Here is a 14,927-nt window from a genome sequence, read left to right as displayed (position 1 = left end):
TTCTTCCTGAATTATCCTGCCTGGAGTCAATCACATTTTCTTCTGTTTTAGTCTAACCAGTTCTCTTATTCATAAAATGAGAGAATCTTAACAATTGGGTGAGACTTTAAAAAGTCATTTGGTCCAACATTTTAGCAGCCAAGTAGCTAAGAGATAAACATGGATTTCAAGAAGATAAGAAATACATTTTAGAGAGGCGGCAAGCTTGGGCTTTGAAGCTTAAATTTCATCCCTGTTATTACTTGTTTGGGTTACTTAGCCTTTCAACCACAGTTTTATCTGCAAAATTTGGACAAAACCATGCACTTCATAAAGATAATGAATTCAAAGTGTCTAAAATGATATTAATAAGCATTCAGTAAGCAGCACATATCATTATTATGATTTTTTTCTTCTCAGTTTGTTTTGGCATTATCATTCATTCTCATTCAGCGAGTTCCTTTTTAAAAAATGTTAGTTCATTCTCATATAATGATAATGGTCTTGAATTGGCATAGCACCTTCTTTTCTTTCACAGAACTTATTTATTATTTCAGATTTTCTTTGGATAGTAGGTCCCAATCCTTTTATTTTCTTCATTTCAAGAAATAGCATGATTTATAAAAAAAGAAAAAAAAACTTATTGAGGAAAAGAGGGCAAGGATGGGGCCAGATCGTGAGCCTAGGGCTGTTTTTAATAGTTTTGAAAATCAAGTGATACTGAGGAAAAGCCCTAATTTTTTATAATTGACTGAAAAAATGCTGAGAAGCATTTGTCTCTAGTAATGTTTATTGTCCAGCATTAATGATGCGCCCTTTTAAGTGGCTCAGATAATCTTCTGAGTTTGCCTTCTGGTTTTGTAACCGTTTCTTTATTGGATTGGATTCCTTTTGTTGGACAGATGGGATATTTTACTCCTTATGCTTAAGGCCATTCTGTCTTAAACAGGAAGGAGATTCATTTGCCTTTCATGATGTATAGATAAAACCAAATCATCGCTTCTGTTAGGGGTGGGGATGGCATGATAAGAATTGCACAGCCCACTTACCATTTGATTAAGAGCAAGTATATTAACATGAACCTGTTCATTTGCATGCCTTCATTAGTACTACTTAGAGGGTGAATTAAGTTAATTGAAGAAATAAAATGTGATCAAGTTTTAGTCGTCTCCTCTTTGACAGAGCTTGTCCTCCACTGCTTTCCAATGAACCCTCATAGCCAGGCTTCCTGTCTTGCGCTGTCTTCTTACAAACATGTTCTGTAGGGCATTAGGTGGTCAGCAGATAATTCCTGCATTTCTCTTTAAATTAAGCTCTCAGTTGAAAGTCTCCTCTTGTGTTTTAATGAATACCTTCTGAACATTTGCGTTTAGATAATGTGTTCCATCTTCCGCCTTATAGATTCTAGTGCCCGTCTAAGTGATCCTTGGCCGGGTCACTGACTTTCCTAGTTCTCAGATATCCTCATCAGAGTCTAGAGGTTGGTACTAAATGATCTCCAGTGTTATTTTGGCTCCACAGTTTCAGGATTTTAGGTCCGGAACTTAACTCGTTTTCCCTTCTCTGTGTGTGGCCCAGTGTGTCATCTGTGTGCTCATTGACTCATTTTTCAAACTCACGCATACAGCTTTCCAGGTCTGATTCTTCCACCAAAGTGTCTTTGGGGTGTGTCGCGTTTCTGTCTGGCTTTCGTGCTGGTTAACAGTCTCATCTTCTCTTGCCGTTTACGAGACCCAGCCCCCCTCCACAGTTCATCCTAGGCCACTCCCCACAGTCGTGGTGGGCTTTTTCTTCTCCTTCCCCAGGATTCTTGTACGTGTGGGTTCCTCTGTATGAAATGCTCCTGCACCCACTCTTTGCCTGGCAAGCTTCCCATCTTTCCTCAGTTTCAATGGAACGTTTTGAGAGAGGTCTCTCCTGATTAACCTATCGAAATCCAACCCTACACGCACACACGCGCACACACACACACTCTGTTTCTTGCTGTCACAGTATTTTTGTAAACTCTGTTATGAATTTTAAATTGTATCATAAGAGCATTGAGAGGGCAGTGAAAGATTTTAAGTGGGGGGGTCATATGATGTGATTATATTTTCCAAAGATCATTCTGGCTGCTGTGTGAGAAATGGATTGTGGAGGTGGGAGTGGGTAGAAATGGGGTGGTAAAGACACCCGTTAGCAGGCTGTTGTCGTCCTCAGGACAGATGTTGATGGTTGTGGAGATGGAAAGTTCTGGATGTATTTGAGATACATTTTGAAGGTAGGAATTGTTTACATATTAAATGTGAGAGATGATAAGAGAGATACTGAGGCTGGCTGCGTGGTTTTTAGCTGAAGGAATTAAGTGTGTGGAGGAGCCATTTACCGAGATGGGGAAGCCTGAGGAAGAACAGGTTTGGAAAAAAAATGAGGGATTTAAATATCAACTTGGTTTGATATGCCTGTGAGATATTGAAGTGGGCATGTTAAGGTAGATGGACATAAGAGTTTGGAGTTTGGGACAGAAATGTCTGCAGGATATGGATGGTTCTTTAAATCCAGTGCGAATGGATGAGACCACTCAGGCAAAGTATACAAGGGAAGAAAAAAGGGCCCAGGGCTTAATTTTGATGAGAGTCATTACTTACAGGTTGGCAAATGCTGTTGAACCAGGAGGAAAACCAATGCGGTGAACTGAAGGGGGAGAAGAGAGCTTGAGGAGGGCAGGGAGTGGTCAGCCGTGTGGGAGGCTCCTGAGAGCCTGTGTAAGAACAGACAGCGAGCAGATCCCTGGGTTTGCTTGGAACACTTCTGGTTTACGTGTGCTGTCCTAGCACCATTATCATCAAAAATGTTCTAGTTGGTTAATTACAGGGTCACCCTAAAGATGCTGCTAGAAAAGTGGATTTGTCAGTGAGAAGGTTGTTGGTGACGTTGGCAAAAGCCTTTTCAGTGGAGTAGTGGGGACCAGTGCCAAATCAGAGTGAAAGGGAATGTTAAGAAACTGTAGCTGTTAGATGCATGAGCATTTCTTATTTTGTTCTTTATGCATTTTTGTATGTTTGAAATACATAAAAATTGTGGGTGAGAGAGGATAAAGTGGAGACAGGCTGCAGGCAAATTTTAAAGAAGTTTTTCTCTGAAAGGGAACGAATGAGAGAGACGTTTGATTTGCTTATAAGATTATAAAGTATATTGAAAAAACACCCCCTTGTTTAGAAGGAGCTTGAGATAAATTTATTACATAGACTCTTCAGAAGAAAGGCCAGCAAGTAACCTAGAGGGTGTCTGTCTCACAATTCCCGTCAGCACCACAGCCTGTGTGTGTGGCTGTCTTTCAGTGTCTAAAATCCAGTGCTGAAAGCAATTCGGTAAAAGCAGTTTGACTAGGGATCAAAGCAAAGTTCTAATCTCCAACTCTTTTTCTTTTAAGTATATCCATCCTTCAAGGCCCAGCATGTTCCAGATACTCTGAAACTTTCCTATTTTAGCCCTTGGTGAACTTGTATTGGAAGCGGAATTTATAACTTTGGTAATAGCCGTTTTATTTTTGTTCAGAAGTGATTCATGTGGGTTATTTCTCTCTCTCCAGCTCCGTTGGAATCTCCATGAGTGCATGCCACTTTGGTACTCTTTGCCATCCTAGCACACTAATAATAAATGCTGTCTGACTAGTTGGCGGCATTGCTTAGCCGGCTCCTGAGGAGTGGATGAATGCCTGAGACACGGCAGTGCCCACTCCAGGGTTCTCCATACGCTGCATCTTTGTTGAACACCTTCTCATCTTCACGACGCTTGTGGATTTTTCTTGGCTTTGTTTTTATAGAGCTCCGTGCCAGAGGAGGAGCAGGAGGGCCCCCGAGCTGAGACCCCCAGCACTGTCACAGAGGTGGACATGGATCTGGACAGCTATCAGATAGCCCTGGAGGAAGTGCTGACCTGGTTGCTTTCGGCTGAGGACACTTTCCAGGAGCAGGAGGACATTTCTGATGATGTTGAAGAAGTCAAAGACCAGTTTGCTACCCATGAAGTAAATAATCTGTAGCTGATGAGCAGAATGTGTTTGCCATGGGGCCTTGCCTTCGTCGGGGGCTCTGCCCTGATGATGGTTGTTTACTGAATTCTGCTCCACAGAAAGGTCGTGGCATGTTTCAGGATTTGGGATGTTTAAACAGGGCTTTGTTATAAAATTGGCGTGGGTGCTTAACCGTGCATTGGAATTAGAGTTCAGACCATATGTTCTGTGGAGCCGCTGACAACAATCGACGCACAGGACTGCTCGTTTTGTGTGTTGTTATAGTTAAAACACAAAATGGCTAATCGATAAACCAAATCTTTAGGTTTGGAGTGTTCTCTGGGAAGTGGATATTTTTATTTACTGTATGATTAAGCAAATGTCATATTTAGTGTTCCTGTATAATTTTATATAGTGAAAATTTCCTACTCTTTAGAGGATATGTTATCTTGCAGTGTAGTGATTTGATTATATGGAGATTTCTTTTTGATTAAGTAGGTTTCTTTTGTTGGCATGTTAACTGACATACTTATTTGCTCTTTTAGTTTGAAAATAATAGAAATGGTTCCATTCCTTAAGCAGTTCTTCTTGGATGAGCAAGGTGTTTATTATATTTTTTCATAATTTCATGTTCAGGATCTTATCAGTATCATAATCAGCATTTACTTAAAAATAGCAGGTATTATCAGATGTAATATTATCCTCTTTGATCAATTCCCTTTTTCACTTAGGCCAGCTGCTTGTTTCCTATATTCAAAGCTTAAAAAATTGGATCAAAGTTGACTTTATTTGTGCTCTAGGTGGCCATCTTTTTCTGCAGCATTGCTATTTAGGCGTTAATAATTTATTGACTTCTTTTTCAATGAGCAGCTCACAAATCTTAATGGTGTACCTTTCCAGGCTTTTATGATGGAGCTGACTGCACACCAGAGCAGTGTGGGGAGTGTCCTGCAGGCAGGGAACCAGCTGATAACACAAGGGACTCTGTCTGATGAAGAGGAGTTTGAGATTCAGGAACAGATGACCCTGCTGAATGCCAGATGGGAGGCGCTTAGGGTGGAGAGCATGGACAGGCAGTCTCGGTGAGTGGAAGCAAAGAGGTTCACACGTTATTCCATAGACTGCATTGCCCAGTTTAGCTCGAGTACAAGTCTGCGTATCTATGAAACCAAGGTAATTACAGAACTTGGCTTGTGAAATTGCGACTCTTCTTTTTGTAATGTTGCTGGAATTTGTATGACCTTCATTTTCCTCTGATATGTTAACCAAATGAGAAGGTGAAAGTTGGAATACAGAAATTGGCAGAAAGGGAAAAGACACTTCATAGGGATAGTTTCCTGTTTGCGTTATTAAAATCAGCTAACCATTAACTTGACACGAAGACAGGGCTATGTAGCATTTATGTTCAATTCTATTTTCTAGCATTTTTTAAAGTAGTTTTTTCCCCATGGTTCATTTTGTTTCGTGTATTGTGTATTAAAGAGCAAACTGCATTCCATTGCAATTTCCACCTATTTAATAAGCAGGAATTCCTGATTGAAGAAACAATGATTCTGATATGCACAGAGGGTGCTGTTATTTCTTTCTTTGACTGCATGTAATTGATTCCATTAGGAAGAAAATAAAAGTTTTTTGCTGGTTTGTATATTTAAAGACAAATGCTGCTTTAAATGGTTAGACCAGAATGTGTTCCCTTGCCCCATTTCTTTGGTGCCTGGAGCGTGTGTCTGCCTTGCGAAGGGAGGAAGGGGTGGGAATAATGCTGTGGCCCTCTGTGGACAGGCTGCACGATGTGCTGATGGAGCTGCAGAAGCAGCAGCTGCAGCAGCTCTCCGCCTGGCTGACGCTCACAGAAGAACGCATTCAGAAGATGGAGACCCGCCCCCTGGACGATGATCTGCAGTCCCTGCAAAAGCTGCTAGATGATCACAAAGTAAATCTGACTCATATTTCTTTCACACCTTATCAAATATGAAAAAGCAGCACTTAGCATTCACAGGGGCTGATGGCTTCTATCATGAGTGCAGAGGTGGGACCCTTCTCAATGCTTGCTTTTATTCAGTGGCTTATAGGAGTTCATGGGGATGTGACTTTTCTGAGCCAGGGATGAAAGCACAGGGAAAATTTTCTATGGCTACGTGTAGTTTTCTTATGAAAGTGCATAGCGTTCATAAGATTCTCAAAGGTTTGTTTGGACCTACAGATGGTTAAGAACCCTAGTGTGTTGGCATTAATTCAGTGTGTTGGAAAGAAGCAAACCCTCAGATTGGCCTGTAGCTAATCCTTTAAGGAAAGCTGTTGCTTCTTCTCTGATCTGGGAAAGCATCAGGTACTAGGCGAGGAATCAAAATTTGGTGGACAATTTGGTCACAAATTTAGGAGGTAAGTTTTCATAGTCAAGGAAAAGTAGAGTAAAATAACCTCTCTAAATTGTTTGAAGGATTTTATTTTTCAGTGAAATATCTAGATAACTAATAAATAAAGCTTTAGGGGTACATTAAACACAGCTCAGGAGGCATTTGACAATGGTGTTCATACAGTTGAAGTAAATTACCTATATATACACATCTTATGACCTGCCATGTTCTTCCCATGGACGGCGTCCATATAGCTTTAATTATTTTCCAGGGTAGTTAATTAGAATAGATTCTGACTGTCAAATAGCATTCTACTTATTTCTTACTTTATAACATGCTGCACTAGATAAAATGACCTCTGACCTCATTTATGCTACATTTTTGTGTGTGTGTGTGTGTGCACGCCAGAACTTGGAATCAAAGTCATGACATTCCATTTGCAATCTATTTTGACACTGCATTTTCAAACTCCTTTGGTTTAAGGAAATGTAAAGATCTATGATGGGCTTGTTTCATTAGTAAAACACTTAGGGTAATGATTGGAAATTTAAACATGAAGCCTCATTAAGTGTCCTTAATTACTGTTGACAACTGAGTGGATTTTAAAAAGGTAAATGTGAAAGAGGAGGAATAATGGTTGATCTTCAATTTTTTCTCTAGAGTTTGCAAAATGATCTGGAGGCTGAACAGGTGAAGGTAAATTCATTAACTCACATGGTGGTAATTGTTGATGAAAACAGTGGCGAGACTGCTACAGCTGTTCTGGAAGATCAGTTACAGGTGAGGACCCTGACAAGTAGGCTAATCCCAAGTGACCTGTGGTCTGGGACCCAATTACATGTTGACCCTGTTCTTCATGTCCAGTCTCACTGTTTATTCAGAGAGTAGAATAACCCACTTTAGGTTGGACTTCCCATTGGGGTTCCGCAGCATTTGGGTTTATAGGAGTACCTAGGTGTCTGTCATTCCTTGACTTCAGCCCTTGGGGTGAGTGGGAGGGGCTGCTTGTGGTCCCCAGCTTCCTTGTGGGTAATATTAACAAGATTGGGAAGCACAGGAACTGATCGCAACAAAGGGTCTGCAGACTTCTTGCTCAGAATCACTTGAGGAATTTGTTAAAATGTAGATTCCTGGGCTCCACGCAGACCTGAATCCCTGGGAGTAGGACCCAGTGGTTCTGCTTTTTAAAAAATCTATGTGCCTATTAAAGTGAGAATTGCAGCTGTGTAGGGTGTAATATCCCTGTTTCTTTGGTGGATCAATGTGTGAATTTCAACAACAGTTTTGGGAACCCCAACAAATTGCTTCTTTTTGCATGAAGGCTATAGTGTCTGTTTATAGGTCTTTAGAAAGAGATCAGTGGTGTTTCATTTGACCAATACTTATGTTACCTGATATGCTAGCGCCAGTTTATGATTTTCAGTAACTTTCAGCCTATAATTTTATCACATGAAATTCTTTTTCTTTTGTCACATTTAAAGTCAACCAGTGGTCCTGAGACTTTGGTGTAGTAGTACTTAGTTACTTAGTAACCTGAGAGGTAGGTGTTCATATCTTGCTTATTTCACAGTGAAGAAACTGAAATTCAGAGAGGTTAAGTGATGCCCTGGAGATGTGAATAGACAGTAGGATTTCAGGCTGAGACTGGAGACCTGTCTTCTGGCTCTGAGTTCTCTACTCTTGGCACTCTACAAAGCTTCCTCTGGTATTACATATAAAAATAGGATAATATGAATTAAATAATTCTTGTTCACATGTAAGTAATGTAAAAATAAAATTTAAACATTTGTTAATCATTATTTATAAAATGGTAATAAAATAATTTGTTGGGAAAGTCACCATCAAGAATGACTTTTAAAAAATTAATCACATTTATTTGTTTAGTATTGCTAATACTTGTAAGATTCTATTGCTGCTTTTTGTGAAATTGTCCATAGATCACGCAGTGTAAACAGAACAAATCGATGAAGCAGTTTTTTAAATTTTATAGAAATTCTCTCATTCAAAACATAGTTTTTATAAAGTTGAAATTTTTTCATAAGTTTGGTACTACAGATGAAAGTTTTCTTGGCATATAAAAGGTGGTTAAGAAATAATTGATGCACTGAATTTTTAAAATAACTATAGACTGAAAAATTTGAAGTACAAAAATTAGATATGTTTTCTCTACTTTGAAGATATATGTAAAAATATAAGGTTCTCATATAAAAACCACAGTGAAACGGAAAGAGCAGGAATTTGGAATCAAAATTACATGATAGAGTTCTAGTTGTGCCATTTTCTAACTATGTAATGTGAAATAATTAGTAGTTAAATTCTATGGAAATTAGTTTTTCTCATCTATAAATTTATAGGATTTGTCTGTATTATTTTAAAGCAACTTTTATAAGAATATTTTTGACAAATTGCTACTCTGTAATAAAGAACAATGGATGTCATGGATTTCTTTAACGATTGTGATAACTCTCTCTTAAGGCTTTGTTGACAAAGGATGGTTTCTTCTTTTACTAGAAACTGGGTGAACGTTGGACAGCAGTGTGCCGTTGGACCGAAGAACGCTGGAATAGGTTACAAGAACTCAATATATTGTGGCAGGAATTATTGGAAGAACAGGTAGGAAACTATTTTCCATAATGAGCAAAACAGATGGTGTGAAGCAACCCATCTTTAATTATGGCATTGGAATAGAGTTGTTTACTTTTCTCTGAAAGAGAAATATACAAATAATCTTTATTATTTTTAAAATCAGATTGCTATCCCTCTTATAACCGATCATGCAGCTTATTCACAGAGATGATATTGTATGGCTTTATTGTAAAACACAATTTGCTTCGTGTTCATGATTTAGAATGTTAGTATTTAGATAACGCTACTTTCACGATTTGTTTGACGTAATTTTTATTGCATTTGTGTTGGGTAATGTGTTTGCACATGTATCAGCACAGTGCCTAGCATGTGGTTTGTGCTCAGAAAATAATGAATAAATGAATTCACTTAATATTTTGTGAACTTTAAATCGGAAGAATTTTCCTTGATTTTTAACTGGAATAACTACTGAAATTAACAAGAAGATATTCTTTAGCGACACCACTGATTTAATAGTTGGTTAATGCCATCGTTTTTCTACTAAGGATTACCATAGCAAATGAACCTTTGGTGCAAGCTGCCACCTTAAATTTTCGATCAGAGTGGTGCCCCTTTGTCCGCCTTCCATCCTTCCAGAAAAGTCACCATCAAAACAGAATAGAAATAAGCTAAACTTCTCTTCCCAAATGCCAAACAGTTGTGGTTTAGAAAATAAGCAGATGCTCCGTTCCCACATCTCAGTGTCTGCTTTGATTCTTTTAAATGGGTTTCATTTCCATCCACAAAAAGCAACTGTATTCTTTTCAGGGGATAAAAACCCAAGTGCATGATATTTTGTGGTTTACTAAGTAGGATGGCAGAGAGAAGATCTTAAAAAGTAGGTTGCAAAATGGGTCCCAATATTAATTGTTAATCCCCACCTCCCGCCTCCAATCTTTGGTCAGAATTCCCTTTTTAAGAATCACACAATGGACTGGGTTCTGATTTCTGAAATATTTACATCTCACTTTACAGATATGCACATTTATTTAGACTCTTGTATTCAGGCCGAAGAGGCACATAGAATAGTTAAGATTTTACTCCACTAATGACAGCAGGAGACAGTGATTGCTGGAGAAAACCATTGAGTAACTCTCCTACTAAGTAAAATAATTTGAAATTTGGTAATCAAAAAACATTTTAAAAATAGGGAGTGACTAGTATTTGGCCTTTTGTACTATTGTAGGTTTAAAACTGACCTTTGAGAATGGCTTTCTGCTAATGATGTGGAAGGAAGGGGGAATCTTGTTAAAATGTAGAATTGGAGTTAGTGTTGGTACTTAATATGTAGATAATTTGCTTGTGTGGAATGAGACCAGATAAACTGGATGTTTTTAATCATCTTTCAAGGGACTTTTGTTCACTCAGTTGCAGAGGCTTTAAGATAGTTAGTAATGGGCTTTGAGAATTAGTTCCAAACTAATGCAGCATATGTCCATTTTAAGTGGCACGAGGGATATTCCATAAAGGACTCCAACCTACCTTTCCGACCTTACTTTTCCCTCTGTCCTTCCATGTGCCCAGAGTTCAAACCTGAAATTGCAGCTTGTAGCCCATTCCTAGGCTGTCGACGCCGTGTGAGGAGAGCTGGGTTTTCTCTCTGCTCTGTTCCCAGTGCATGGCATGTTGTAGATTTCTCATGGGTTTTGTTGTTGTTCTGATGATGTTCTTGAAAGAAGGAATGTATTTCATTTGTTTTCCAGCCTCTGTGTTTGTTTAGGGTGTGGCATCTGCTGTGGAATGTCTTTTTACCCATCTCTTCATTTTTAAGTTCTCATCCGTCAACAGCCATGAAGTCATCTGTAAACTCCCTCCCTCTCTCCCACTATCCTGAAACTGGAAGTAATTTCTTGTTCTTTGGAATTGCCCTGACATTTAAAATACATCCATATAAATGACTATGGCATAAGAAAGTGCAGATACCATAATATATATAATATTTTATATTACATAAAGATATACATTTATATATATTGTAAGTACAAAATAGCTATTGCATTTTTTTTTGTGGTATCTGCACTTTTTTTCTTGTGCCATGGTTATTTATGTGTGTATTTTATCGCCTTTACTACACTGGGGACAGGATCCATATTTGTTTTTTATTTTCTTGCTCTTCATCTTTTTTTTTTTGATGGAATATAGAGGTAAGGAATAGTTGTCAAATAAACTGGTAAATAAAATAATTAGAGAAAGAATTGATTCCATTGCAAGCACAGAAGCAGATTCCCTCCACCCCCAACTCTATAAAAAGAGGTTTCTGCAGTAGACAGTACATTTGGGGAAGAATTATCCCAGTGCAGCCATATTGTTTTCCACCTCTCCGAGTTTCTCTCTCCACATTACTAAATATCTTCTGCTTAAAAAACGTGCACTGACTATCCTCAGTCTTCCTCCTCTAATCACTCCTGTTGAACCTGGAACATGAGTGTGGTTTTTCTGCATGATGCCGTGGAAAAACCACTGGCTTTGGGCTGTGGGTCTTTGATCTGGCTCTGCCGTTAACTAGCCAAGTGATCTTGGACATATATTGGATTCTCTCTCTTTGCTCCCTAAAGTGAAGGGCTGGGGCAAGGCACTTTCTGAGCTTCCTTCTGCCTCTAGAGAGGTTATAATGTGATTCTTTCAGAGACTTGGATAGCTGGGTTTAGCCTTTTAGATCCGTTTACCTCCCTGAGAAATCAATCTGGTTACCCAGGTGTGGGGCTAATGTCAGGTTGATCTGTTGCAAATCTGAGAAGGATGATATCTTCAAGAAAGATGTCTTTCTGGATCATTCATGCCTTGTGTTTGAAGTCCTTCTTACCCTCGGTAAGGGTGAAGTCTCTAAGAACATAGAAGTTAGTGATTTGGGAACTTGATTGGGTTGAATTGCCAAATGATTCCCCAAATATATTTCTAACTTTTGTTGTTATTTGTAGTGCTTGTTGAAAGCTTGGCTAACCGAAAAAGAAGAAGCCTTAAACAAAGTCCAGACGAGCAACTTCAAAGACCAAAAGGAACTGAGTGTCAGTATTCGACGCCTGGCTGTAAGTGATGTCATTGTCAGCATCTGCCTTGTAAGCCTATGATACTTCAGTGTTTTATATCAATGGTTAATGTAATTTAGTGAATACAGATTATGACTCATTATCTAACACTGGAATGCTGCCATGTAGTGCTCTAGAACCAGGAGGCTTGTGTTTTAGCATTAGTGAACTGCATGGCAAGTAAATTTTACTATAAAATATACATGTTCACATTTCCTGACTGGAAGCAGGAATATAGAGTCCTAAGAGGAAGTCATCTAATAAATATCTGAAATCCTAGATTCTGAAGGAAGACATGGAAATGAAACGTCAGGCATTGGATCAGCTGAGTGAGATTGGCCAGGATGTGGGTCAATTACTTGATAATCCCAAGGCATCTAAGAAAATCAACAATGACTCGGAGGAACTGACTCAGAGATGGGATTGTTTGGTTCAGAGACTAGAAGATTCCTCCAACCAGGTACCTTTTGCTTTGGATAATATGTTGTGCCATTAAGTAGAAATTAAATGTTCAGGTTCGTTTTAGTTAGGTAAGCTAAAAAGTTGGTTCCTTTTACCTGGTTTACTATAAAATTGAAAAATTCACATGTGAAAATCTCTAGTTTTCTAAAGTAAATTTATCTATTGATCTTCAAAAAACTTATTAATATCCAGTAATTTATTCCTTACTAACTGATAACACTTAGATATGAATCCATCAAATGATCTTTAAATCTTAAATCATCTTATTGATTTAAGAAATATTCTAGTGAATTGATCAGAAATAAAACTGGTTTGTACATGGATGTTTGTAGCAGTATTATTCATAATAACCCAAAAGTGAAACAACCCAAATATCCCATCAGTAGATAGATGGATGAAATGTGGTATATTCATACAATGGAATATTATTTGACAATTAAAAACATGAAATACTGATACATGCTACAACATGGATGAACCTTGAAAACATTATGCTAGGTAAAAGAAGCCAGTCTCAAGATTATATGCATTATAATTCTGTCTATATGAAATATCCCAAATAGGCAAATCCATAGAGGCAGTAAGTAGACTAGTTTCTGGTCGGAGCTGGTCTGGGCTGGTCGGGGGAGGATGGGGAGCGACTGTTAATGGGTACAGGGTTTCTTTTTGAGATGATGCCACTATTCTGGAATAGAAAATGGGGATGTCGCACAACTTTGTGAATACACTGGTAACCATCGAACTGTACATTTTCAAAGGGAGAATTTTAGGGCATGTGAATTATATCTGAATAAAGCTGTTAGAAAACATTAAAACCGTGGCTGATTTTTATTTCAGGTGACTCAGGCTGTAGCAAAGTTGGGGATGTCCCAGATCCCTCAGAAGGATCTTTTGGAGACTGTCCGCGTAAGAGAACAAGTCACAACCAAAAGATCTAAGCAAGAGCTGCCTCCCCCTCCTCCTCCCAAGAAGAGACAGATCCCCATGGACATCGAAGCGAAGAAAAAGTGAGAGCGGCAAGCACGGAACGTGTTTCCTACTCAGTACTTATCTTGTACTAATCACTGATCATATGCAGGCGTAGACGTAATGATTGCTATGCAAGTTCAGCTGCTGAACCGTTCACTCCCCCTGAGTCTTCCGAATATTCCAGTTCACGATGGCTAAGCATCTAAACTGTCTCGGATGGTTTTACTTGTCCTGTGTTCAATTTGGGGAACTGTGTGATGGAATCCTTCTTTCTGCACTTCCGTCATTTCCCTTGGGGGGATGTGATTGTCCGTGATCTCTCATTTATTTTCTTCGACCATCACACCTATGGCCGTCTCGCTTTGGATAGATCTCCTGACTCTTTGTGACTCTCCTTCCCCTTCTTGCCATTCAAAAATACTTAATACAGGGAAGTAATTCCTTTTTCGTCTCCTTTTTTCCTCCTTTCTCCCCCTCATTCTTTTTTCATGTTTTTTTCCTTCCTTTGTTAATTCCTTGGTTAGATTCAGTAACAGATTCTTTGTGTTTGGCTTAAAGAGATCCGCCTCTGGCATAAAATATCTTTTCGTCTTATTGATTGAAAAGAAACTGGGGATCTTGAGAAGTGGAGTAATTACAGCTGATATATATGGAGCATTTACTAATGTCCCATGCCCTGTGAAGCTATGCTGTGTTCCGGGTAGCGCACCTCGCATGTTCTATAGCAGTTCATCCTCAAACTGCCTTTGAATAGTCTAGTATTCTCTCCCTTTTACGGTAGAATCCTGATGCTTGGGTAAATGGGCAGTTATTTTTGCCTGACTAAAAATGAAATGATTTCCCCAATTGACCTTTTGTTAGACAAAGCAGGATTCCAGTTTTACCAGATGATTTTCATTTTGATAATAAGGCTGTGTTTCTGCCTCCTAACAGCATCTCCTTGCAGGACCAGTGTACCTCTGAGGTACAAGCAGTGGCTGTGGAACCATTGCTTTGGAGCCAAGACAGCACAGGAGGAAGATGCTTCTGATGTTAATATTGCCATAGATCTTTCACTGCCTGAGTGATCATTTTCTGCCAGGTGTATCTGGCATGTGTCTCTCCAGTGCTGACTTTGTGCATTTGGAAGCAGGGAAGGATATAAAAGACTAGGGTGTATAACTATAAAATCTTAAACATGATCCTGTTGTATAGGGTGCATTCTGCTGCAAGAAACAGGATACTGTACCCAAAGTGACTGAAACGATGAGGTCATTGGTTATCTCACATTACAAGAAGTTCGGAGATAGCACACTTTTGATGGGACGGTGTGGGTCAGCATCCTGCTACCTCGTCTCTGCCTTCCTCAGCGTGTCGACTTCCACTCTCAGGCATGTCTTCTCATGGTCCCAAGATGCTGCTGTGGCGCTAGGCATGACATCCTTGTGTAACCTGATTTATAGGCAGAAGGGCAGGTTTTCTTATTTGTCATTTTTTTTGAACAGGAAGAAAGACCTCTTCTGGAAGGCGACAGCT

At 39.1% G+C, this 14,927-nt stretch overlaps 1 protein-coding gene across 15 annotated transcripts in view; it reads left to right on the top strand.

The window, feature by feature from the left end:
• The window catches only part of UTRN (utrophin), a 486,786-nt gene that overhangs the window by 132,689 nt on the left and 339,170 nt on the right, over positions 1-14,927 (top strand). For all 15 annotated transcript variants that reach the window (XM_046669467.1, XM_046669473.1, XM_046669465.1 and 12 more), the window contains 8 exons: positions 3,785-3,988; positions 4,874-5,055; positions 5,756-5,906; positions 6,991-7,110; positions 8,842-8,943; positions 11,874-11,981; positions 12,262-12,441; positions 13,281-13,450. In XM_046669467.1, the coding sequence (XP_046525423.1) occupies positions 3,785-3,988; positions 4,874-5,055; positions 5,756-5,906; positions 6,991-7,110; positions 8,842-8,943; positions 11,874-11,981; positions 12,262-12,441; positions 13,281-13,450 (1,217 nt within the window). The remainder of the gene's footprint in view (positions 1-3,784; positions 3,989-4,873; positions 5,056-5,755; positions 5,907-6,990; positions 7,111-8,841; positions 8,944-11,873; positions 11,982-12,261; positions 12,442-13,280; positions 13,451-14,927) is intronic.

The sequence above is a fragment of the Equus quagga genome, chromosome 8 (assembly GCF_021613505.1).
Source record: "Equus quagga isolate Etosha38 chromosome 8, UCLA_HA_Equagga_1.0, whole genome shotgun sequence".
NCBI classification, from domain to species: Eukaryota; Metazoa; Chordata; class Mammalia; order Perissodactyla; family Equidae; genus Equus; species Equus quagga.
The sequence above is the reverse complement of the archived record's forward strand: the minus strand, read 5'-3'. Positions and strand labels throughout refer to the sequence as shown.